Source organism: Diabrotica undecimpunctata, chromosome 2, assembly GCF_040954645.1.
Source record: "Diabrotica undecimpunctata isolate CICGRU chromosome 2, icDiaUnde3, whole genome shotgun sequence".
NCBI lineage: Eukaryota > Metazoa > Arthropoda > Insecta > Coleoptera > Chrysomelidae > Diabrotica > Diabrotica undecimpunctata.
Window position 1 is genome coordinate 83,454,322 of NC_092804.1, and position 27,099 is coordinate 83,481,420.

The 27,099-nt window shown below is 33.1% G+C and overlaps 1 protein-coding gene across 2 annotated transcripts in view; it reads right to left on the minus strand.

The window, feature by feature from the left end:
- LOC140434710 (uncharacterized) overlaps window positions 1–27,099 on the minus strand; it is a 284,330-nt gene that overhangs the window by 154,273 nt on the left and 102,958 nt on the right. For both annotated transcript variants that reach the window (XM_072523163.1, XM_072523162.1), the window contains exon 4: window positions 15,124–15,195. In XM_072523163.1, the coding sequence (XP_072379264.1) occupies window positions 15,124–15,195 (72 nt within the window). The remainder of the gene's footprint in view (window positions 1–15,123; window positions 15,196–27,099) is intronic.

Below are 27,099 nucleotides of genomic sequence, written 5' to 3' on the forward strand. Positions count from 1 at the left end.
GAACACAGCATTTATTTTAAAATATCTATAGGTGGAACAGAAAAAAATCGAAATGCAGAGCGAGATGGTAATTAAAACATTTTGCAAGCAGAAATTAGCGATATATACACACTCTTGAATTCTGTTTAGTCTAAAATTTTAAAACTCAAAAAGATACAAGGTGAATTTACAAGGTAAAAAGAAAATACTGCATCACTTTCAAATTTATTCTGTTTATTTTTCAAATAAAGTCAAGAATTTATAAAGCCAGTGTAAGACCAATAATGACATATGCCTCAGAAACAAGACCCGACACAGCCACAATACAAAGACTACTGGAAACCGGAGAAAAGAAACGGAGAGATCGAAAGAGAAGTGAAGACATTAAAAGAAAATGTAACGAACAGTGTATAAATGAATGGACACAAAATAGAAAAAAAGAATGGAATAACCACATAAGCAGAATGGAGGAGATCCGTGTCGTCAACATAGCAAGAGATACGTCACCAATCGACAGAAGAAGTATCGGAAGACCGCGGAAAAAGATAGAGTGACAACCTTTTATAGAAGTATTAATCCGCCAATGAACAAGCAAAATTGCTTATAAAGAGGAAGAAAAAGAAGATTAAAATAGTATTTCGTTGTATAAATTCATTGTAAAACAAAATATGCACGAGACATAATTATGTGTGCGACGCGGCCTGTAGAGTTACATTCATGCGTGGTATACTTGCCTCATATGGCGATCAATGTGTTAAAATGCTGATAAATAAATAAAAAATATATTTTTAAAAATTGTTCATAATTTCGTACAAAAATAAATTCTATGGTTTAACTTTGCTTTATTTTAAATTAATAAAATGTTTTGGTTGGTAAGTATATAAGTTTGATATAATATACAGCAAGTAGTCAAGTACGGTAAAAAGCAACAGATACGGCATAAAATGTGACGTCGTTATAAAGAGGGTGCATCCCGTGGAGAAACGACCCGCGACAACCTATACAAAACTAAATGGATGTTTCGTCTTTCTAAAAGAACTACTGACAGCTTGATCTCTGAGCACAGCGTGCTTCCATATTACTGCCTTCTACTTAACCGCCAGTGTGCTAGACGATAACATACATGCGACGTAAATATTTTCCTCGCCTACTATGACTTTTCCACAATTTCGTTGTGCACCTGAAAATTCATTATTTTCAACAAAGTTTGTAGTTTGCTGTTTGATACGTTTTCTTTGAGAAAGCAATTTTTTACATGTTCAAGATAACAAACATATTTATATAGTTATGATTAAAAGTAAAAACTATACTTATTTATTTATAAAGGTTAACAGGCCTTGAACGCCTACGGCTGAAAAGTTTAGTTTTTCATTACAATTACTATTCACATTTATTTATATAAAATACATGTAATATTTCTCATAGTCTTTCCACACATTTCTTAACCACTTTCTTTCATTGATTTCTCTCAAATGCTTTTTCTCTCCAATTCTCCGTATTAGTTTGGAAGCGAAGCTTCTATACTGGCACTACTTTACTTTTTTCTCTACACTAAAATGCTGAAGCGAGCGTCACGGAACTAGTGGCACAAGATGACGTCGTCACGGGTCGTCACAACAGCTTCAAGCGCTATTCATAGAATAGCGCTTCTTGACATCGATTTACTACTCTCCATCAATTCATTTCTAGTCATAATATATTTACTCTAAGCAGGTTTCAATTAAAAACTGCATGAGAAATAACTAAAAAAATATAGACATTAAATTACCAGTAAAAAATATAGAATATCTGTCACTAAAAGATTCGATTCAATATGATTGTCAAAATTTAATAAAAGTCATAAATGTGATCTGATTAATTTCCGATTAATTACAACACTCTCATTTTAAAATAATTTCATATAATAAAAAAATATAATTATAAATACAATTAATATTTTTAAACATATTATTTAGTTTATATAATAGTAATTAAATTTATTATTAAATGATATCTATTTATATTTTATTATTATTATTGGATCTGAATTCTCACAGGTTTTATAATAATCTCACAATAATTTATTGAATTTTTTAAAATATAAAAAATAAATAAATAATAAAATTACTTTATTTAATTTTAAATATAATATTTAAATTTTAAACATACAGAAAACATAGTATGATGCTCCGCGCTAGTCTACAGTACCGCCTACTGTTCTCCTTTTTTTAAGTTTTCATATACGCTGTCCTTCCATCTCTTTCTTGGTCCACCTTTTCTTCTTTTTTGAATTGGCTTTCGTGATAGCACCATACTCGGCATTCTTTCCTTTCTCATTGTACTAAATCTGTTATTTTCTCTCTAGTGCTTTGATTATCGTGGTTCGTTATTTTTGGTTTATTATGTAGTTCTTTAAGTTATTTATTATTACTTCTTCTCCATTGGCCATCGATTTTCACACCTCTATATATTGCTCTTTGTATTTTCCTCCCCAATCTTTCTAAGAGGTCAATTTCTGGTTTTTTAAGCACTCATGTTTCGCATGCTTAATTAAGCTGTAGTCCTAATAACTATGTTGTTGATTCCAATGTTTTTATTCTTAAGACATATTTGGATCCAGTGTGTTCCAGTGTATCCAAATATGTCTTAAGAAAAAAAAACAACTGTTGGAAAAAAAGCAAAAAATAGAGATACAAATTTGGCAAATGTGAACCTGAGAAAGGCGTATGACTCTGTACCAAGGTCAGAACTATGGGAGGCAATGTACAAATTAAAAATACAGACGGAACTCATAGAAGCTACAAAAGCTCTGTATAAAGAAAATAAAGTGTCCATTTAAATGGGAACAAGAATCATTATAGGAGACTTCACCACAACAAAAGGACTCCTGCAGGGTTGTTTCACATCTCCAATCCCATTCAAAATATACTTAGAGAAAGCTTTGACTACATGGAAAAAAAATGCGAAGGCATGGAAGTACCGGTACGGAACGAATACCTATATACGTTAAGCTTTGCAGACGATCAAGTAGTGATTGCACAAGACCAAGACGACCAAGGTTGGCCTAGATATTAACCTCGCGAAAACAGAGTACCTATCTACAAGTGAAGAAGACATAGAAGATCTACAGATTGATGACAACGTAACAATCAACGGAAAGGATAAATTCAACTACTTGGGCTTTATAATCACGAAAAAGACAACAACAGAGGAAGAAATTACACAAAGATTAGGACAAACAAGAACAGCAATCCGACAACTTAACTAAATTTGAAGACAAAAACATTATTGCGAAGTATTATGACATATGGGGCTGAAAATTTAATAATAAACAAGAAAAACAGCAGTAAGACAGTAGCAACAGAGATGGAATGCCTGCGAAGATGCTGCAGAGTAACAAGAATGGATAGGAGAGGTAATGACGAAATAAAGCAGAGAACATCAATAGAAACAGACATACTAACATATATAGAACAAAAAAGACTAAAGTGGTATGGACATGTAAGAAGAACTAACGACAGCAGATGGATAAAGAGAATAACCGAATGGAGCCCCATAGGAAGGAGGAAAACAGGACGACCCCGAAAATCCTGGAGGAACGAAGAAGACAACGTCATGAGTAGGAGAGGAATAAACGATAGCGAATAGGACAACAGAGAGAGATGGAAACGGTTGAGCGAGGCAGTGAATACTGTAGAATCCCTGAATATATATATATATATATATATATATATATATATATATATATATATATATATATATATATATATGTATATATATATATATATATATATATATATATATATATATATATATATATATATATATGGATTTCATTAATGATCGCAATGCTTTATTGTTTTTGTTTCCTTTTGCTATTTTAGCCTTTTTATTCCCTTCCTCATGTCTCTTTTCATCTAATTTTACACCCTGGTAAGGAAATTCTGAAACTTTTTTCTTTATCTATTTCTCTCATTATCATGTATTTTCTATTTTCCTTATTTATTAGAAGCACAATTTTTTGCTTTTTTTATTTTACTGTCCATTTATTCTTTTTAGTTTTTTCTTATTTATCGTTGCTTTATCTGATTATTCCATCCAGTATCAGATTAAAAAGCAGTCAATGTAACTTAAAGTGTCTGTCTTAATGTGACACTAGTTAACAATGTGTTAAATGAATATAATAACATTATGATTAATAATTGTTAGCAACAATAAAAAGATCAATACGTTAGGGATTGCAGTGCCTACAGCTACATCAATAGCTGTAGATTTTTTAAATAAATATGACACACAGACGGTGCGAATCATACACTTCTGTGTGTCATGATCATTTGACACCGTCATGATACCAAAAATGTTTTTAAAAGATCTACAAGGAAACTAAATTCCTGTAGCTGGCTGTATACCATGTATCACAAAAAATTTATTTAAAAATTCCTTTATAAAAGGTATATATTAAAATACCCTATCGGGCTACATCAGAGAACGTTTTCGGAATTAATATTCCATCGTCAGTGCTATCTGGATGTACATATTTTAAGCCACCAAATACATGGGTATATATATATATATATATATATATATATATATATATTATATATATATATATATATATATATATATATATATATATATATATATATATATATATATATATATAATTTAGCTCTGCAGGCCTAGAAGGCCCATGGCTTGGGTTACTATTCATTTCCATTCTTTTCTGTTTGTTGCTTTATTTTTCCAGTTTGGTATTTTAAGTTTTTCTATGTCTTTTTCAACATCCTTCTTCCACCTGGTTTTCGGTCTGCCATTTTTCCTTTTCCCTCCTATTCCTCCCATTAGCATTCTTTTTGGCAGTCTCGTGTTTTCCATCCTTGGATGTGTCCCAACCATCTCAGTCTTTGTGACTTTATGATCCCTACGATATTCGGCTCTCCATACATCTCCTCTAATTCCATATTTTTGGTCTTTTTATCCATATTCTTCTTCTTAAGGTGCCATGCATTTCTGCGTAGGCGTCCACCGTACATCGTCTTGTCAGGTGAGATGTTAAATAATTCTGTTTTTAGCAGCATTGCGAAGCATTTCATAGCTGTGGATTCCTGTCCATTGTCGAATATTGCGCAGCCATGACATTTTTTTACGTCCGAGACCTCTCCTACCCTCTATTTTCCCCTCGAGTATCAGTTGCTGAAAAGTGTATCGTTCTCCTCGTATAATGTGCCCCAAGTATGCAGTCTTCTTACTTTTTACATAATTAAAAAGTTCCCTATCCTGTAAGCCCGCTCTTCTGAGTACTTCCTCATTTCTGACCCTGTCCGTCCATGATATTCTGAGCATTCGACGCAGGCACCACATTTCGAACACTTCAAGTTTGTTAATGGAACTGGCCTTTAACGTCCATGCTTCCATTCCGTACAGGAGAACAGGCCACACGTAACACTTAAGCATCTTTTATCGGAGGTTGAAGTCCAATTTGCGATCAGTCAGAAACTTACGAAGCCTCAAAAAAGCATTTCTGGCTTGTTCAACTCTGCTCTTTATTTCATTCTCGGGGTCCCAACCCTCATTCAGCAAACATCCCAAGTATTTGAATTGCCTGACTTGTTCGATTTCTTCTCCAGAGACATATATCTTTGCGTTGGGGTAATCATTTCTACTTATAATCATTGATTTTGTCTTCTTGATATTTATTTTCAAACCCCGAGCTTCACTTGCAAGAGTTAGATCATTCAAAAGACATTGAAGATCTTCGATGTTATCTGCCACTATGGCTGTATCATCGGCATACCTGATGTTATTAATAAATATGCCGTTAACTTTAATACCCTTATTAGAGTCTTCCACTGCTTCTGCGAAGGCTTTTTCTACGTATAAATTAAACAGCATTGGAGACAGTATACAACCTTGCCTTACTCCTTTTTTAATGGAGAAATCTTCTGTTTCGTTGGAATTTTGAAGACGTACTGTTGCTGTCTGATTCCAATACAGATTGGCAATGATTCTTATATCCTTTGCATCCAATCTCAACTCTTGTAGGTATTTTATCATCAATTCATGTTTTACATTATCGAATGCTTTCTCGTAATCGATGAAACAGATAAAAACATCCTTTCTTTGATCTAAACAATTCTGTATCAATGTTTGCATACTAAAGATCGCTTCTCTCGTGCCAAATCCATTTTTGAAACCAAACTGACTCCATCCACTGACCTCTTCACATTTCTTAAACAATCTAGTGTGAAGTATTCTCAGGAAAAGTTTCAAAAAGTGACTCATTAGGCTTATTAGTCGGTGGTCTTTGCAGAAGTTCGCACGTGGTGTTTTTGGTAGGGCGATAAATGTAGATCGAAGCCAATCTTTTGGAATCTGGCCCGTATCGTAGATGTCGTTAAAGAGCTTGACAATAATGTCTAGGTTTTCTTCATTAAGTAACTTGATTGTTTCTGCGTACATATCATCTGGTCCTGGGGTTTTGTTACTTTTTAATAGTTTGATAGCGTGTACAATTTCAGCTTTCAAAATACTTGGGCCATACAAATGGTCTCCCAGTTGTGGTGGTTTTTGTGTTCTGTCATCATTGAACAAATTGGCTGTGTACATTTTCCAAGTATTAAGTATATCGCTAGGGTCCGTTATTAATTCATTTTGGTCATTATGTATACCAGTGACTTGTTTTTTCTTGAAGACACCAGCAATTTCCTTAATTTTCTTGTGAAGATTGAAGCTGTCGCCGAGTTTATATAGGCTTTCAGCCTCGGCGCAAAGTGTAGTCATCCAGATCTCCTTCGCCGCTATAATTTCTTTACGAATTTGACTGTGTATATTTCGGTACCCTACTTCGTCCTGCCTGATCTTACACTGCCTGCGTTGTTCCATCATCTCTAATATTTCTTCTGTCATCCACTCATTCTTGGTAGTTGTTTTACTCTCGAGTAGAAAAGTGTTGTTCAGCTCATCAAATGATTCTTTTATGGTGGTCCATGACTTTTCAACATCATTCTCAGTTGCCATATTAGAGAACCTATTGTTTATTTCCTCTGTGTACGCTTCATTTGTTTCATTGTTTTTGAGTTTTCTAATGTTTACTGATGCCTTCTGGTGTTTTCTTTTAGCTGTAGCGAGCCTCAGTTTGATATTTGCTACTAAGGGATTGTGGTCGGATCCTATGTCTGCTCCAGGTAATGCAGATACCTTAGTAATAGCATTCCTGTACCTTCTATTAATTGTCACATAATCTATTTGGTTCCTTATAATGCCCTGATGTCCGTCTAAAGGCGACTTCCATGTGTAAAGCCTCCTGGGTGGTAACTTATACCAAGTATTCGTTATGACTAGATCTTTGTCTTGACAGTACTGTATCAATCTGTCCCCTCTGTCGTTTCTCTGACCAAGACCATATTTTCCAACTACGTGATCTACAGCTCCTTCCCCAACTTTTGCGTTGAAGTCTCCTAATACGATGTTAATTTCGTGATTCTTAGTCACCTTTAAGGCTTCGTCTAGCTGTTGATAAAATCGCTCTAGTTCTTCTTCTGGCTTGTCTGCTGTAGGGGCGTAGACTTGTATAATATTTATGTTTATCCATATACCATTCCATAATTTACCTCCAAATATTTTCCTGAGGACTTTTCTTTCCCAGACTTGCAGCAAGACTTGCTCGGATTTGTTCTTTGTCCATGTTTCACTGGCATATAATACAATAGGTCTTATTACTGTCTTATATATTCTTATCTTAGCCCTTCTAGATATGTTTTTGCTTCTTAATAAATTGTTTAGTACAAAAATACAACGGTTACCGGCCATAATTCTCGCTTGGATTTCTTCCTTCATATTTGGTCTTCTCGTGAATGTCGCTCCTAAATACTGGAATATTTCTACTTCTTCGAATTTATATGTTTTTTCCTCTGTTATTACTGTCAGATATTGTTCTTGTAGGTAATCTCTTTCTGTCCATTCCATATATTTGGTCTTTTCTTCATTTATGTACATCCCTTTCTTTCTCGCTTTCATTTCTAATCTTTTTATTATTTCTTTTAATTCTTGCTTACTTCTGGCTATCAGTACAATGTCGTCAGCGAATGCTAAGCATTGGTGTTTTCTTTGATATATAAGTCCTGACCTGTTGATTCCAGCTTCTCTGATGGTAACTTCGAGGACGATACTGAACAACAGCGATGACAGTGGGTCTCCTTGTCGCACCCCCTCACTGACCTCAAACTTATCTGTTTCTTCGCCATTTATTTTAACCCTATTCTCTGTTTTTCGGAGTGTCACTTTTACCATTCTTATGAGTTTTTCACTAATTCCCATTTCACGTAGTGCTTTGTATATTTCTTTGCGCTTTATCCTATCCAACGCTTGTTTAAAGTCGATGAATAGGGCCATTGTAGGTTTCCCATATTCGTAGCTTTCTGCTTGTATTTCGCGCAGTAGGAAAATTTGATCCACTGTTCTGCGCCCTCTTCTGAATCCACATTGATATTCCCCTATGTCATTATCTATATTTTAAGATAGCTTATCTTTTATATATACTGCAAGTATTTTATATGCAACATTTAGTAGGGCTATTCCCCTGTAATTGTGGCATAAACTTTTGTCGCCTTTTTTGTGAAAAGGGCACAGTGTCGCTTCGGCCCATTCCTTCGGTAATTTTTCTTGTTCCCATATGTCTTTTAGCAACTTTTCCAAATGCTTAATTAGTACTGGTCCTCCATATTTAAACATTTCAGCTGTTACTTCATCTCTTCCTGGGCTCTTATTATTCTTTAGTTTCTCTATTATTTCTTTTATTTCTTTTTCGTTAGGCGGTCTTTCCTCTATTCGTTCTTAATCGACATTTTCCTTCACTTCTTCTTCCTCTTCATATTCTGTTGTGGGAATTTCATTTAAAAGTTCTTCAAAGTATTCTTTCCATCTGCTCAATATTTCTTCGTCACTTACTAAATTTCTTCTATTTTTGTTTTTGTAGTGTACAGGTTTTCCTTGGTACCCCTTTTTCTCATTTTTCACCACTTGATATAAGTTTCTAATTTCTCTATTTTTATAGCTCTGTTCTATACATTTTAATTTATCTTCATTGTATTTTCTTTTCTTAGATCTTATTATTCTTTTGGCTCTTTTCCTTTGTTCATTGTATTTTCTCTCCATCTCTGTTGTTTTTTCTTGCATCATTTTCATTCTTAATTTATTTCGTTCATCTAGTTCCATGTTACATTCATCGTCGAACCATTCTTTGTATTCGTGTTTTATATTTCTATTACTGGCCTGAGCTGCTTTGGTCATACATACTTTTATTTGCATCCATGTTTGTTCAATATCCCCATTGTCTGCAATATTATCTAATCCTCTACTGACTATTCTTTCATATTTATTTTGTTCCTCCTCTGTCAGTAGTCTCACAGGTTTAGTTACTTTATACTTTTTCTTCCCCTGGTTTCTAAGCACTGGAATAAGTTGTTTCATTTGTATTCCAACTATAAAGTGATCTGAATCTGCATCTGGACCTCTGTATGTTCTTATGTTCTTTATACATTTTTGCATATCTTTTTCGACAAGCACATGATCATTTTGGTTTATGGTTTTCCCATTCGGTGATCTCCACGTTCCTTGGTGTATTCTTTTGTGTTGGAAGTATGTGCTCATAATGATCATATTTCTTTCTTTCGCGAAATCAATTAGGAAGTGACCATTTTCGTTCGTTGTTTCATGCAAGCTGTATTTTCCTATGGTGGGTACATATATTTCTTCTTTTCCTATTTTTGCATTACTATCACCTAGCACTATTTTTACATCGTATTTGGGGATATTTTCGAGTATCTATTTGATTATAAAAGTCTTCTTTTATTTCTATACTTTTGTCTTCAGTCGGTGCATGTATATTTATAAATGTTATTTTTTGGTATTTTCCTCTTATTCTTAATACACATATTCTCTCTGAAATTGGTTTGAAGTCAACGATTAGATCTTTCAGCTTTTTATTTACCACAAAGCCTGTGCCTAACATTCTATTTTCTCCCCCGCTGTTGAAAAATAAATAGTCGTTTATTTCCATTGAGTTTTGCCCTAATTGTTTTGTTTCTTGTAGTGCTACTATTTGGAACTTGTATTGTTTGCATTCGTCGATTATGTGTTTTAGTTTTCCTTCCTCGTACGTTCTTCTTACATTCCATGTCCCTACTAATATGCATTCGTTTATTACTTTGTTTCCAGTAACGATCTTTACATTTTGTTCATCTCTTGTACCTTTATCTTGCCAAGTTGTCTTCGTTATTTTAGCCTGTTTAAATTTTGCTGTTAGTTTTTTGGTTTTACATTTTTATCTTTTACTAATTGTCGTTGGCTGTTATCCCATGTCCATATTTCTCCATCTATGATTAGCTTCTGGAATCCTATTTTTACATTTTTTCCATTATATCTCTCTGCCATAGCCTTACTTCTATTTTCTTTCTGGATAATTCTTTCCTCCTTTGACATATCATCATTTATGTAGATTCGCTCGTCTGTTTTGTTTTTTAGTTTATTTTTATTTTTCATTACTTCAATTTTGTTCTTCACGCTGTTAAGTTCTACTAAGGTAGTATTTTCTCCTATTTTTCTCGCTCCATTTACATCTACTGACACTTGTAGTTCTTTTTCTAGAAAGTTCTCTACGGCCTCTCGCAATAGTTTTTGATCATTTGTGTCAATGTTTAGTCCTTGTATTACTACATTTTTCCTCTTTTTTTCTCTCTCCAGTTTCTCTATTTTTTCGTTTGCTGCAGTAATTTCTTTCTCTAATTGGCCTATTTGTTTAATAGCTTTTTCGTTTGTTTCTCGCATCTTTCTTATTTCATCTTTGTAGTCGCTTTGTTGATCTTTTAGTTCTGTAATTTCCCTCTTTAGTTGCGTAATTTCGTCTCGTGATCTATATTGTTCTTTTTTTATTGTCTTTTACATCCATTGCTAATTCTTTCATCATTTTCATTATTTGGTCGATTCCACTTGTGTTTTCTTCTTCTCTTTTTTGTGGGGTTCTCGGTGTTTTTTTTTTAATCTCCTGGAGTAATATTCATCATCTTCTCTCCTCCTTTTTCCTTATCAGTTAACTCCTCATCTGAATTCATTGTTCTTTATTTATAGTAATTTTCTGTGCTAGGGTTATTAGTCACTGCGTCACGGGTGCAGTTGTGCGAAAACTCTACTCAATTCAAATTTCCGCCCACACCCGCGCTGGCTGCGTCCAATACTCCAACACTTTTATTCCTAAAACTCAGAAGCCGGCCCTGACTATATGTTTATATTGTTTGTATCAAAGCTACTATTATTACTATTAAAACTAAAATTCTGCTTACTTACGATATCCTGTTGTATGGTTTACTTAATTATCTGGCTAATGATTTTAAAAACCAACCGATAAATATTTCTTATCTTTTTGTCACTTTGCCGAAATCTAATTTATTTATCAATGCTACTTTCACTATTTTAATTAAATTACGTTTACGAAATTACACAAAGATTAGGACAAACAAGAACAGCAATCCGACAACTTAACTAAATTTGAAGACAAAAACATTATTGCGAAGTATTATGACATATGGGGCTGAAAATTTAATAATAAACAAGAAAAACAGCAGTAAGACAGTAGCAACAGAGATGGAATGCCTGCGAAGATGCTGCAGAGTAACAAGAATGGATAGGAGAGGTAATGACGAAATAAAGCAGAGAACATCAATAGAAACAGACATACTAACATATATAGAACAAAAAAGACTAAAGTGGTATGGACATGTAAGAAGAACTAACGACAGCAGATGGATAAAGAGAATAACCGAATGGAGCCCCATAGGAAGGAGGAAAACAGGACGACCCCGAAAATCCTGGAGGAACGAAGAAGACAACGTCATGAGTAGGAGAGGAATAAACGATAGCGAATAGGACAACAGAGAGAGATGGAAACGGTTGAGCGAGGCAGTGAATACTGTAGAATCTCTGAATATATATATATATATATATATATGTAAATACTCTCTTCTTTTGGGTGTGGTAGCCAATAAAAACAGAGCTTTGCTAAGGCGTACTATTTATTCTGAATATAAGCTTTCGGTGGTTTTTTGCCACCTTTATCAAGGTCTACAAAGAAAATTACTATGTTTTAAACAGTTTGAATGGTGCCAAAAAAAAGGCTATAAAAAGTATAAAAAACTTACCCGAATGTAAGATTCGTGGCAGAAACAACAACGTTAAATAACATGATATACTGAAGTTGCAATTACACTTTAAAAATTACTGTTAAAAAAACACTTTAAAATTTCTAAATACGTTAAAAGTTAAAAACAAAATTAAGGACGACATGTTAAAACAGTCGTCGCTACAGGCTTGATTTCAGTCACATTTCACGAGCAGAAAGAGAACGTGGGTGGACAATTATTGTTTAAATAGTTAGGAGAAAATACAAAAAACAACTTTGAAATTAACGTCTCACAAGATACTGTTTATGAATTTTGAGTACTACCAACTGTATTACCAACTTAAAAATAAGCGGGAAGTTCAAAATGTTATTCATGACATAAGCAATCGAAAGAAAATAGTATTTAGTAAATAGGTTTAGAAAAAATAATAACTCAAACAAAACAAATCTAAATTAGTAACTGAAGTTTGATCACAAGTATTCAATTAATACTGAAATATTTAACAAAAGAAAAGAACACAGAAAACTCTGAGATGCAAAATAGCTCAGTCAAAAGTCAATATAAAATTGTAAATTTTGCTAAGATTCTGGATCTCAGATCTCTTATTAAGATTGTTATTATCACTCTTGCTGATATGTACCATCTCTAAGAAAGTTCTCTTAAATTTATTTTTCTCTCTGGCTAATATTTTTACATTGTTGAAATCTATCTTATGGTCTAGATCGATAGTATGCTCTGCCAAAGCACAAGTAGGTTTGTTTAATCTACAATCACTCTTATGAGAAATAATGAATCTGTCTAGCCGTATTATTTCTCATAAGAGTGATTGTAGATTAAACAAACCTACTTGTGCTTTGGCAGAGCATACTATCGATCTAGACCATAAGATAGATTTCAACAATGTAAAAATATTAGCCAGAGAGAAAAATAAATTTAAGAGAACTTTCTTAGAGATGGTACATATCAGCAAGAGTGATAATAACAATCTTAATAAGAGATCTGAGATCCAGAATCTTAGCAAAATTTACAATTTTATATTGACTTTTGACTGAGCTATTTTGCATCTCAGAGTTTTCTGTGTTCTTTTCTTTTGTTAAATATTTCAGTATTAATTGAATACTTGTGATCAAACTTCAGTTACTAATTTAGATTTGTTTTGTTTGAGTTATTATTTTTTCTAAACCTATTTACTAAATACTATTTTCTTTCGATTGCTTATGTCATGAATAACATTTTGAACTTCCCGCTTATTTTTAAGTTGGTAATACAGTTGGTAGTACTCAAAATTCATAAACAGTATCTTGTGAGACGTTAATTTCAAAGTTGTTTTTTGTATTTTCTCCTAACTATTTAAACAATAATTGTCCACCCACGTTCTCTTTCTGCTCGTGAAATGTGACTGAAATCAAGCCTGCAGCGACGACTGTTTTAACATGTCGTCCTTAATTTTGTTTTTAACTTTTAACGTATTTAGAAATTTTAAAGTGTTTTTTTAACAGTAATTTTTAAAGTGTAATTGCAACTTCAGTATATCATGTTATTTAACGTTGTTGTTTCTGCCACGAATCTTACATTCGGGTAAGTTTTTTTTTTTATACTTTTTATAGCCTTTTTTTTGGCACCATTCAAACTGTTTAAAACATAGTAATTTTCTTTGTAGACCTTGATAAAGGTGGCAAAAAACCACCGAAAGCTTGGATTCAGAATAAATAGTACGCCTTAGCAAAGCTCTGTTTTTATTGACTACCACACCCAAAAGAAAAGAGTATTTACATATATTTTTTCCAAACTAGTCAAAAATTTTGGACTACTTTTATATATATATATATATATATATATATATATATATATATATATATATATATATATATATATATATATATATAGATTTCATTAATGATCGCAATGCTTTATTGTTTTTGTTTCCTTTTGCTATTTTAGCCTTTTTCTTCCCTTCCTCATGTCTCTTTTCATCTAATTTTACACCCTGGTAAAGAAATTCTGAAACTCTTTTGGATATACATGTGTTTTCTTCCACTGCCTCTAATCTGAAATTTTTTTCTTTATCTATTTCTCTCATTATCATGTATTTTCTATTTTCCTTATTTATTACAAGCACAATTTTTTGCTTTTTTTATTTTACTGTTCATTTATTCTTTTTAGTTTTTTCTTATTTATCGTTGCTTTATCTGATTATTCCATCCAGTATCAGATTAAAAAGCAGTCAATGTAACTTAAAGTGTCTGTCTTAATGTGACACTAGTTAACAATGTGTTAAATGAATATGATAACATTATGATTAATAATTGTTAGCAACAATAAAAAGATCAATACGTTAGGGATTAAAGTGCCTACAGCTACATCAATAGCTGTAGATTTTTTAAATAAATATGACACACAGACGGTGCGAATCATACACTTCTGTGTGTCATGATCATTTGACACCGTCATGATACCAAAAATGTTTTTAAAAGATCTACAAGGAAACTAAATTCCTGTAGCTGGCTGTATACCATGTATCACAAAAAATTTATTTAAAAATTCCTTCATAAAAGGTATATACATATTAAAATACCCTATCGGGCTACATCAGAGAACGTTTTCGGAATTAATATTCCATCGTCAGTGCTATCTGGATGTACATATTTTAAGCCACTAAATACATGGGTAAAAACTCTTTAAATGTTGTTAAATAAAATTTGGGTTACATTATTTAATTTTATATATTAGGATGTTTAAGTTACAACATAAATAAATTCCTGGAAGGAATCTTTATCGTGCAACTTATCATACGATCGAAGTACAACCAATTGCATAGTATGTGGCCCATTTTAGATAATTTATGTTACGTCAGCGATGCTGCAGTAGATATAGCTTGTTTATAAGCCAAAAATCTCAATTAAAATTGGATCAGCATTCAATAAAGTTAAGTATTATCAATATTTATAAACTACGCTAAAAGTAAATAAAATTACTAAAAATGTTTGCTTACCATTTAAGGATGTCTGTTGAAACTCTGATTCAGTATTATAGGATTCACTATCATCTGTACCACAGCTACTACCTAAAAACCAGTTCGATTAACTGAATATAGATTAACAAAGATTCTAAAAGTGTACATATTTTAAAATAGTAAAATAGTAAAATAGAAAAGTTATTTCGAACATAAAAATATTTAGAAATTTTTTTATCTAATAAGATGCAAAAAGTAGTAATTAAATTTCTTTTTCTGAAATAGATTATTTTTTATTTTGCGAACCACTAAAAAAACATTGTTACCGTTTACTACTATATTTTGTGCCAATAAACCAAAATTTTCATTTAAAATATTTTGAATCGAATTCTATACTGGGGTTGTATTACTTTTTCTCTATGCTAAAATGCTAAAGCGAGCGTCATGGACGTAGTGCCACGTCACCTACGTATCGCTATGAAATAGCCATAGTCAACAGTTGAAACATTTAAGCGACTAGTGAAGTCCGTTATATATCGTGTAAACTTTTTGAATTTCACTAAAATCTCTATTTTAGAGAGATTTTCTACTATTATGCGGATGGCAGGAGCCCTGCATTGAAATTAAATATCAAACTTCTTTCTGCTTTAGATATTGTTTAAATTTTAAAAATACAGAAAAAAATATATAAAGCTTCGCGCTAGTGTGTAGTATTACATACTGCATCACTTTTTTATTTTATTTTCTTCCTTGGAAATAGTTTTCAAAATACAAATTTAACAATTTTTTAACAGCACACAATTTCAAAACATTTGAGTATACATGGTGCAATTTTTAAAATAAATTTTAAATATTTTATTTAAATATACCGTCATACACAAGTCTTTACTTCTCTGTAAGTTTTCTTACACTATGGTATACAGCCAATCAGTGAGATTTTTCCCTTTGACTTTGTAAAGTTATTATTTGTTAATTTGCTGCTTATTTTGAAAATTATTAATACCTTTTCTAAAAATGAACAAAAAAATTAATTTTGCGTGATAGTAGTGACAATGTCACATGTTTTCGGCTATAAAAATTTTAAGTATTTTATTCGTAAAATATTCTAAATTCTGAAAGCACCAAATTGAAAATAAATGCTTATTTTATCAAATTATATTATTAAAAGTTTAACAAATTTTTGTTAAATATTAAAAAAAAAACAATGTCCTACAACCGTTAAAACCCGAGTTTTTACCCTTAGCCTTTTTTATTTCTTCATTTTACAATTTCAAAAATGAGTTCATATATTCAAATTTATAAAAGTTGCAATATCTCCGGTTCTAATAAAGCAAAAATTAATGTTTTTTATAATTTCAGGTATCTTGTTGAATAGATTATAAAAATTCAATAAGGTCAATTACTTATTCAACCGAATAATTTCTTAAAACAATTTAAAATAAATGTTCATTTTACAAAATTTTACTGTTCTCTTATTATTTGGTAGTAGTAGAAAAGGTTATAAAATAATAGGTATAATAATGTTGGATAATCATATAATATTTATTATTTAAATATACCGTCATACACAAGTCTTTACTTCTCTGTAAGTTTTCTTAAACTATGGTATACAGCCAATCAGTGAGATTTTTCCCTTTTACTTTGTTAAGTTATTATTTGTTAATTTGCTGCTTATTTTGAAAATTATTAATACCTTTTCTAAAAATGAACAAAAAATTAATTTTGCGTGATAATAGCGACAATGTCACATGTTTTCGGCTATAAAAATTTTAAGTATTTTATTCGTAAAATATTCTAAATTCTGAAAGCACCAAATTGAAAATAAATGCTTATTTTATCAAATTATATTATTAAAAGTTTAACAAATTTTTGTTAAATATAAAAAAAACAATGTCCTACAACCGTTAAAACCCACGTTTTTACCCTTGGCCTTTTTTATTTCTTCATTTTACTATTTCAAAAATGAGTTCATATATTCAAATTTATAAAAGTTGCAATATCTCCGGTTAAGGAAAATTAATGTTTTTTATAATTTCAGGTATCTTGTTGAATAGATTATAAAAATTCAATAAGGTTGTCAATTACTTATTCAACCGAATAATTTCTTAAAACAATTTAAAATAAATGTTTATTTTACAAAATTTTACTGTTCTTTTATTATTCGGTAGTAGTAGAAAAGGTTATAAAATAATAGGTATAATAATGTTGGATAATCATATAATGTTTTTACTAGATTGCTTCCATCAAGAGTTCCATATAGTGGAATTCTAGGTGTAGTTTACCCCCTGCATGTGGTTGATTAACTCGAACTCACTGGATACTCATAATGACTTTATTGATTCTACTACTACTACTAAGGATTTCCACAGTTTTCACTGTCTTCCTTCACTCAACAGTTTTCTCCAATTTTCCCTGTCATTCCAGTCTCCATCTCGCAGGATTCTTTTCTCCATAGCCTCGTCGATTTCATCTCTGAATGACCTTCGGGGTCTTCCTCTCTTTCTTCTTCCAATCGGGCTCCATTCTGTGATTTTGTTTACCCAGCGTCCTTTGTCCGCTCTTCTGACGTGGCCGTACCAGGATAGTCTCTTCTCCTCTATATAGTCGATTATGTCTGATTGCACTCCCATTCTCCGCTTAATCTCTGCGTTTTCAATTCTGTCTCTTTTTGTAAGTCTACAGCTTCTCCTCAGGAACTCCATTTCTACTGCTCTTATTCTACCTCTATTTCTCTTGTTTATTGTCCAGTTTTCGGACCCATATGTCAGGATACTTCTTGTCAGGGTATTATATATTCTCTTTTTTGTCTTTATCGTAATGTTCTTATCCCACAACACTGAGTTTAGTTGTCTTATACAGTTTCTTGTTTGTCTCAGTCTGTTGTTTATATCTTCTTCTGTTGTTCTCTGGTTCGATATTATGGTTCCTAAATACTTGAATTTATCTGTTCCATTTATTTGTCTTCCCTCGTCTATCTCTAGGTTTCTCATATCCTTGTTTTCTGTTATTAGGTATTCGGTTTTCTATAAGTTTATTTCCATTCCGTTGTTTTTATATTCTTCTTCTAGTTTTCTGAGCATAAAGCTGAGATCTTCTTCATCTTGTGCGATGACTACTTGATCGTCGGCAAAACTTAAGGTGTATAGGTATTCGTCTCTTACTGGTATGCCCATTCCTTCGCACTTTCTCCTCCATGGTTTGAGTGCCTTTTCCAAGAATATTTTAAACAGAGTAGGGGACGTAGCACAGCCTTGTAGAAGTCCTTTTGTCGTCTTAAATGGATTGTAGGCTTTATTTCCACATTTAATAGCTACTTTGTTTTCTTTGTATAGTGCTTTAACTGCTTTTATTAGTGTTTGTCGGATTCCGAGATCATTCATTGTCTCCCATAATTTGACTCTAGGTATTGAGTCATATGCTTTCTTTAGATCAACAAAGGCCAGATGGACCGGTCTACCTTTTGCCATTTTCTTCTCTATCAGTTGTTCTAATGTGTACGTATGATCTAGGCATGATTTTCCTACTGTGAACCCTGCTTGGTCTTCTCCAATTTTTCCTATTATTTCAGTTTCTAGTTTTTCCTTAATAATTTTCCCGTAAAGTCTACCTACCGACGATATTATACTAATTCCTCTATAGTTTTCACATTTTTTCCTGTTTCCTTTCTTATGTATGGATGTGATGTATGTGATGTATGGATGTGATTCTTATTGATTCTCTAAGTACAATAATAGAGAGAGTACCCAGTTGACGGATGACAACACTATCTTCGACTGTTAACTCTTAATTCTTAGTTCTTAATGATCTACTCCCGTTATTTTCCGGGTATTTAACCCACGTGCGTTTGTTTATACATTCATGTTTTTCTAATATAATTTGTACACATTATTAAATAGGCTTTTGATTACATTGCAAATTTCACTAGGTCAGTGCGTGTTCTAGTTACACCGATATTTTCATTGTCACAAACAAACAATCGCATTAAGCAATAAGCAATGAATAATATTTTTAAAAGGATTTTAAAATTCAAACTGAATTGGGTTACTTAGATCTGATTTCTAGATGCTTAATTAAATTCCGTTACATCCCTATCTCCCAGAAGAAAAATTTTCTGAATGCTGTTCGTTTTCAATCAATTAATTAAACTGTTTTTACTCTTCCCTTCCGAAAGAAGAAAATTTTTCGTGTCATTATCAACTGATTACTGTACATTATACATTATTTACATTCACTATTTACATATACATATTTATAGAAATATATACAATTTTTGGTACATATTTCCTTATATTTAGCAACAAAAAAAAGTAGTAGCTAGTATTGAGTCTATTCTTGGTAATGGGAATTTGTCTGTGACTATTTTCTTGTTCAGTTGTCTAAAATCTATGCATAATCTCCATACTTTAGTTCCATCTATAGCCTTTTTCGGTACAAGCACTACCGTGCTATTGTATTTTGATGTAGATGGCTCTACAATTCCTTGGTCTCTCAATTTCTTTACTTGTCGGTTTAACTCTTCTGCTTGTGCATGCGGTGTCCTATAATTAAATCCTTATAAACTGGGGTTTGGTCTTTCACTCTCAGTTTTTGTTCGTAGAAGTTGTTACATGTTAGCATGTCGTGCCTTAGAGCGAATATCTGAGTATTCCTCACAGAAAGATACCAATTTATCGCGTGTGTATTCTGGGATATCTAACTTAAGTATTCCCGTAATTCCTTCTTCCTATCTTTACCGTCATTGATCAGTCTATATATGCTAAACAATTTAATGTCTAGTATTCTGATTGTGTTTGTCTCTATCTTTACCGTTTCGTAGATTGTATTCAACATTTTGATGTACGGATTATTGCTTGAAATGATTGCTTTCGCTATGAATATTCCAGGTAGTATCTGTTGTTCCACTACTCTGTCGTTCTTTATTGTTTGAAAATTTTTTAATATTCTGTAAATTTCGCATCTAGGCGGTATTATTATCGTGTCATTATCTATGTTATCTAAAATGTTCGTACTAACGTAACAGTCTCCGTCGTCTTTAATGTGCATTTTCAGATTAGCGTAGTCCAATATGCATTGAAAATTTGCAATGAAGTCTCTCCCAATGATTCCGTCCATTGAAATGGGAAAGTTAGATTCTACTAATTGAAATATATGTTCAAACCGACATTCTTTTATTTCTAGTGTTGTTTCGATTTCTCCCATTGTTTGCAATTCTCCTTTAGTTACTCCTTATATTTTCGCCTATATGTTTGGTTTCACATGTTCTTGCATAAAATCTTGTGAATATTTGAGTATAGAAATATCGGCTCCTATGTCTACGATAAATGTATTTGTCTATCCTTTGATTCCTGTTTTCATTTGTACGAAATTTGTTAAGTTTAAGTCGAAGTTGTAAATGTAATATTCCACTTCTAACTGTGTATTTCTGTTGTCTTGATCATTCAAAACCCCAACTGTGGGTTTTCCGGTTTCCCTTGGCTATCTTCTAATTCTAGTAGCCTTACATTCCTATTAGGTCCTCCTCTATGGTTTCCTCTATTTTGCTGGTTGCTGTATTTCGTTCTGTTGTTCAAAGGTAGGTCTTCTCTCCTTGTCATATTTGTTGTGATATCCTCTCATATACTGGTGCTATCCTCTCTTAGCTTCGTAAATTTTTCTATAACTTAACACTCTTCTTATGTGCTATCTTCTGTCGTGTCGATCGATAAAAATTTGGACATTAGTTCGTGCGTGGTTGTGAAGTTACATGCTTCCAATATTAATTTAACTTTTTCTGTATTGACGTTGCGTTTCATTGTTGCAACTAAAGTTTCCGTTGTATATTTTTTCGCTAGTTCCAATGGAATTACTTCCGCTATGTATGCAACTTTTTGCTATTCTGCTAATTCTTCAACTTCAGATGCATAGACTACTGCAACTTGTAGCATTTCTAAATTCTTTGGATATGTATTAAAATCCCCTCGTATTTGATAAAATATCAAAGAATAATCTTAGTGTATTTCTGTTTCCTTTCATACAAGTTAAAACACCAAATTCTTCCAATTCATCTTAGCGTCGCCCAGTAAAATAAATTATTTTATAGTTTGTTTATATTTCACAGATGTGCACGTCCTCGGCATTCTTTTGCGTTTTATATTCTGCGTTTTAAATAAATATTTCCGTCAAGTATTTTGTTATTCCAAATTATGTGAATAAATTTTAAAGATAATTTCGTCATTCTCACTTAGGTCGCTGTAAGAGACAGTCGGCTTAGGTGTGGATCCAAATTTATTCGTCGAATTTGTAAAGTTTTCTGTTTCTGCCCATTTTCATGGGAAATGTGCAGCAGTGTAAAGTTAATTGTGAAGTATGTGTAGTTACAGAGGAGGTTAAAAAAGTATTTAAGAGATTTGTGTCGCCGGCAGCAATTCTGATGTTCCAGTTACCTATTTTCTTAAGAAGTCCAGTCTGAAGTTTGTATCTAGTGCCGCCCATTTCAATCTTCCATGTCCTAAACAGCCGTTTCGAGATATTTTTTCCACAGTTTGGAGATGCAGTTTTGCGTGGCTAAGAAGGTAACCCCAGAAATTTTAGTGTAATTTTTTGTGAAATTCAGGTAACTTTTTGTTTCAAATTTTAAAGTAAAGGCAGACTTTTTTTTTCTAAAGTAATAATTGCTTTCATAAAAATTTAAAGATTGTAATAATTAAAAAATTGTAAATTTTAGTGTTTGACTTTAGCTGTCAATTTATTTGTTTTCAGTTTTTTTAAATTTAATGTTAACATATGGCAGTTAGCTTTATTATTTTGGATATTCATTTGTTCTGTTTTTAAACAGGTTAACCTCCACTGCAGTAACAATTTCTTTGTAAGTTTTTGTAGTATCTCCAACTGCAGAGTTTGTAAACAGCTAGGACACATGTAAGTTTTTTCTTTGTTATTTTTGTACTCTGTAACTATCTATATTGTAACGAAATAGCCCTTCTCCGATACGTCATAATTCTTAGAAGGATAAGTATAGAAAACTCAAGAGTTGGCATTTCAATAGCGCCCGTCTTCGATACGCTTTCGATGAGACGAATTAGAGGTGGGCTACCCCAGAATATTCTCGTACATAATAACTTGTATATATATATATATATATATATATATATATATATATATATATATATATATATATATACATATATATATATATATATATATATATATATATATATATATATATATATATATATATATATATATATATATACGTAACGATGATTGAGCGAGTTTAGTTGATAAGGTATAGACGAACTGTAAACTTGTAAATAAATATATTTATATAAATTCGAACCGCTCGTTTTATTGAACCTCGCTACAGTTGGTGTTACGGTGTGAGATTTAGAAATAAATTCAGCAGTGATTGCTAAAAAAAAAGACTTTTGAACTTTTGAAGTTCGTCGGGAACAGCCGCGTAGTTCGGTAGTGATCTTTGTTAAAAAAAGAACATTTAAAAAATACGTGTGTGCCTAACCAAAGATGCTACTAGTACAACTTTCAGTAAAGCAGTTGCATGAGTAACTAGAAGAACGCAGACTGCAGCGGGTCCAAGAAGATCCTCCAAGAACGAGTGAAGAATGTTCTTAACAAGAATGGAGATGACACAGAGACATTCCATTTTCAATCAGCAGAAGAAGCAGTTTTAATTAAGATAGAAGAGAGTTCTAGAAAAAATGATAAGAAATTTGAAAATGTCTCGCAAATGATTGAAGAAACTTCTAAACAAAATGATAATAAATTCGATAATGTGTCTAGAAGATTCGACGAGAAATTTGAAAATGTCTCGCAAATGATTGAAGAAACTTCTAAAAAATGATGAAAGATTCGACGAGACTTCACATATTACTAAAGAAGTAGCTAGACAAAACGACGAGAAATTCGAAAATATGTCTAGAAGATTCGACGAAGTATGTACTCAGAACAATGAGAAATTTAAAGAAGCCTCTAAAACATTCGATCAGATACAGAAAAATGTAAACAACGTATAAGAGAAGATCAAACAGTTAGAGAGCATGATAACCAATACAAAAGTGCTACCACCAGTTAATACAGTAGCCTTAGATCCGGTAGTGCAAAAAGAATCACCTAGAGACGAAACGACACATCATATGAGATTCAAATTGGCACCATTTGATGGAAAGTCTTCTTGGTCCATATACCTTAGACAATTTGAAGCTATTGCGACAGCCAATCATTGGACAGAACAAGAAAAAGCTTTTTCCTTGACTGCTGCTTTACGAGGTGATGCTGCGGATATCCTAAGATCGATTCCTAAGGGTCGAGGAAAATGTTACCAGACCTTGTTCACTCGACTAGATAAACGTTACGGAGATGCCCATCTACAACAAGTGTACAAAGTACAAATAAGAAGTAGACTTCAACGAGCAAGTGAGAGTTTGCAAGAATTTGAAGATTTTGCTCGTATAGCGCTGTTGGCTTATCCAGAGGCACCAGACAACATATTTTAAGAAATTGCTGTAGACACCTTCGTCAATGGGTTGAGAGACAGTGAACTACAGAAAGCTTAACGACTAGCAAGACCGAAAGTTTTAGATCAAGCGCTCGCCATTGCCTTGGAGTATGAAACAGCTAGTCAAGCTTCACGAAGCTATCGAGTACGAACCTCTGAAGAGAGCTATGAACGAAACGATAAACGTCTGGAGGAAATCGTACGGAAAGTAGTTCGTTACACGATGCCGAAGAGACGCGAAACCAGATGTTGGAATGGTGGTGACGTAGGTCACATTCGTCGTAAATTGCAAGAAAATAATACAACAGTTAGAAAGCTAGAACAGATCGAACACTGGGCTGGAAAAAGTCATTCAAATACAAAGGCTCGGTCAAGACGGCGATGCAATGCAAGTTGTAATCACTGTCTTAGATTAGAAGAACGACTTTGCCCCGTGAGACGAACCACCGTCATTAATGATCAATGGCAGCCTCAACAGCTACAAGACGCTCAAGCAGATGATTCATGTATAAAAAGAGTATTTGGATTGGGTGCGTCGAAGTGAAAGACACTATTGGCAAGACATTAGTGCATGTAGTCCAGAAGTCAAGTGTTACTGGAGCCAATGGAATTGCCTAGTGCTAAAAGATGATCTTCTGTATAGAACCTTTGAGAACGATGATGGTACAGAAAATAGGCTTCAGTTGATTGTACCTAAAAGTAAAGTCTCAGAAGTATTGCGTCAATTGCATGTCGGTGCATCAAGTGGACACTTTGGTATCACGAAGATTCTGCAAAAGGTTTGAGAACGGTTCTATTGGGTGAACTGTAAAGATGATGTAAAAAGATGGTGCAGGAAATGTGAACTGTGTGCAACCAGTAATGGCTCAGTTGGTAAAAAGAGGGCACCCATGAAACAGTACAATGTTGGTAGTCTTATGCAACGAGTAGCAATCGACATTGCAGGTCCACTTTCAGAGAAAAATGATGGAAATAAATATATCATGGTAGCCATGTATTATTTTACGAAATGGACTGAGGCCTATGCGATACCAAATCAAGAAGCTGCTACCGTTGCAGAGGTACTTGTTAAACAATTATTTAGCCGATTTGGTGTTCCCTTGGAGATCCACTCCGACCAAGGGCAAAACTTCGAGTCAACCCTTTTTCAAAACGTTTGTAAATTGATTGGTGTCAATAAGACCAGAATGACACTACTGCATCCTCAATCAGATGGGATGGTCGAGAGGATGAACCGAACGATGGGTAAACACCTGTGCAATGTTGTATCAGAACATCAAAGAGATTGGGACCAGCACATTCATTTATTCCTAATGGCCTACCGCTCGGCCGTGAATGAAACTACAGGCCAGACTCCAACCTGCCTGATGTTAGGTCGTGAAGTTCGTTTGCCCTGCGACCTAGAGTTTGGCTACAGACCTTCCGAAGAACATCTTTCAAGCGAAGATTATGTCGACAGTCTGAAGTTAAGAATGAATAACATTCATGAATTTGTCCGACAACACATCCAGTTAGCTAGTGACAGAATGAAAGATCAATATGATTCTCGATGCAAGAATGAAAGCTATGTAGTAGGTGATTTTGTTTGGCTTTTTAATCCATAACGTCGTCGAGGCTTGTCTCCTAAACTGCAAAGACAATGGGAAGGTCTGTATTAAATTAAAAAGAGAATATATGACGTAATATACCGAATTAAGAAGTTTCCGGAAGGTAAACCAAAAGTAGTTCACCTAAATCGTCTTGCACCATATGCTGGCTCAAATGAAACAGAAGAAGCCCGAACCCTTTAACATGAGATCAAAGATGACCGACGACCAAGCTTTAATGAATTTATGTCAAATTACGTAGAGAGAAACAGTGCTATATTCGGCGTGACGACAGAGGTTCATCTGTATTCTATAGGAAGTTCAGTCGTTTGGACGAGTTAAAAAACCAGCAGTCTTAAGTTGGAAGAGTACTGAGATTAGAAGATGGTCCTCGATCTTTGCTGTATATGGTGACCAGCAAGTCGTATACAGACAGGGAAAGCTAGGAGGATATATGGCGTGCTCTAACTAATTTGAAGAAAATCGTGTACAATTATGACATCAAGAATTTGGATAAAATTCATTCATTTCTGTTTTTTGTCTCCTTATCATCTTCCACACCTTTTTCTTGGATCCATAGATGTCGTATTCTATATCTTTGGTAAATTTCTCCCAGTGTTCTTTTTTGATGTTATCTATTTCTTGGTTTAGTCTATTCCTGATACTCACTTACTCTTCTCGTATCTCCGGTGTCTTTACTCCTTTGTATGTTAGGAAAGCTTGTTTCGTTTCATTTGCTAGTGCTTTTACCCTTTCGTCGTACCATGGTGTTTTGTATTCCCGTTTGTTTCTGTTAACTTTTCTTTTACCTAAAGCTTCTTTCGCTGCTTGTAGGATACATTTTTTAATAATTTTCCAGATTTCTTTTATATTCTTTTTAGTCTCTAGGTTATGGCTGTTTAGCTTTTCTGTTAGTATGCTTCTATACAAGTTTTGTATCCCTTCTTCTTCTAAGCTTTTTATGTTTAACTTTTCTTCTATTTTTGTATTTCGCTTGCCTTGTGTGGTGATTGCTATATTTATTTTTCCTAGTACCAGGCCATGGTCGGATCCTACATTGGCGAAAGATAGACTGCGCACATCTATTATATTATTGGGGTGTATTTGTCTGTTTGTTATAATGTAGTCAATCATAGAGTTACATCCTCTTGTATCTGACCAGGTGATCTTATGTTGTATTGGGTGGTCAAAGTATGTGTTGTTAATTCGGAGGTTATTCATTAAACAAAGTTGTAGAAGTCTTTCTCCGTTGTCGTTGAGCGTTTTTTCGTTAAATCTTTGTGTAACTCCAGCCACAGGTTTGTTGCCTACTCTGGCGTTTAGGTAGCCGAGAATTGGTTTACTACCGGCTATTCTGGTGTCCAGGAGATCTTGGAGCTGTCCATAAAAAGCGTCTTTGTTTTCCTTGTTTTTGCTGTTATCCGGTGCATATGCGGGGATAATATTAAGTATCGTCTGGTGAAGTTTAAGGCAAACCAGCATCATGTGTTCGTTAATGTATCTTATTTCTTAATATATTATTGTATTCTTTTATTAATCATTATTGTCTCAACGAAATATAAGCGCCCAAAATTATGAAGATCTGAGTGAAAATTAATAAGTTTTAGGAAAACGGGTAATATCCCAAACAGCACATTAGAAGTGACAAACCCGTATAAACAGTTAAAATGAGTAAATGTTTGACTTAATTGACCTATTAACAAATTACTTGGAATTTATATAACTTTCTGTCTGTTATTTATCGTTAATTGTTTTTTAATTTGAAGAGAGTTGTACGATGACAAACTAACACTTAAAAGTCTGCTTTCGACGGAATTGGTTGTAAAGTCGTTTGAGTGTTCAGTTTGTGCAAAAAATTAGTTGAGTATTGTTATAAAAGTGTTTATTTTTTTAGAGTGTGTACACTTGCCGGTGAATCCACGTAGTCAAATTTACCTT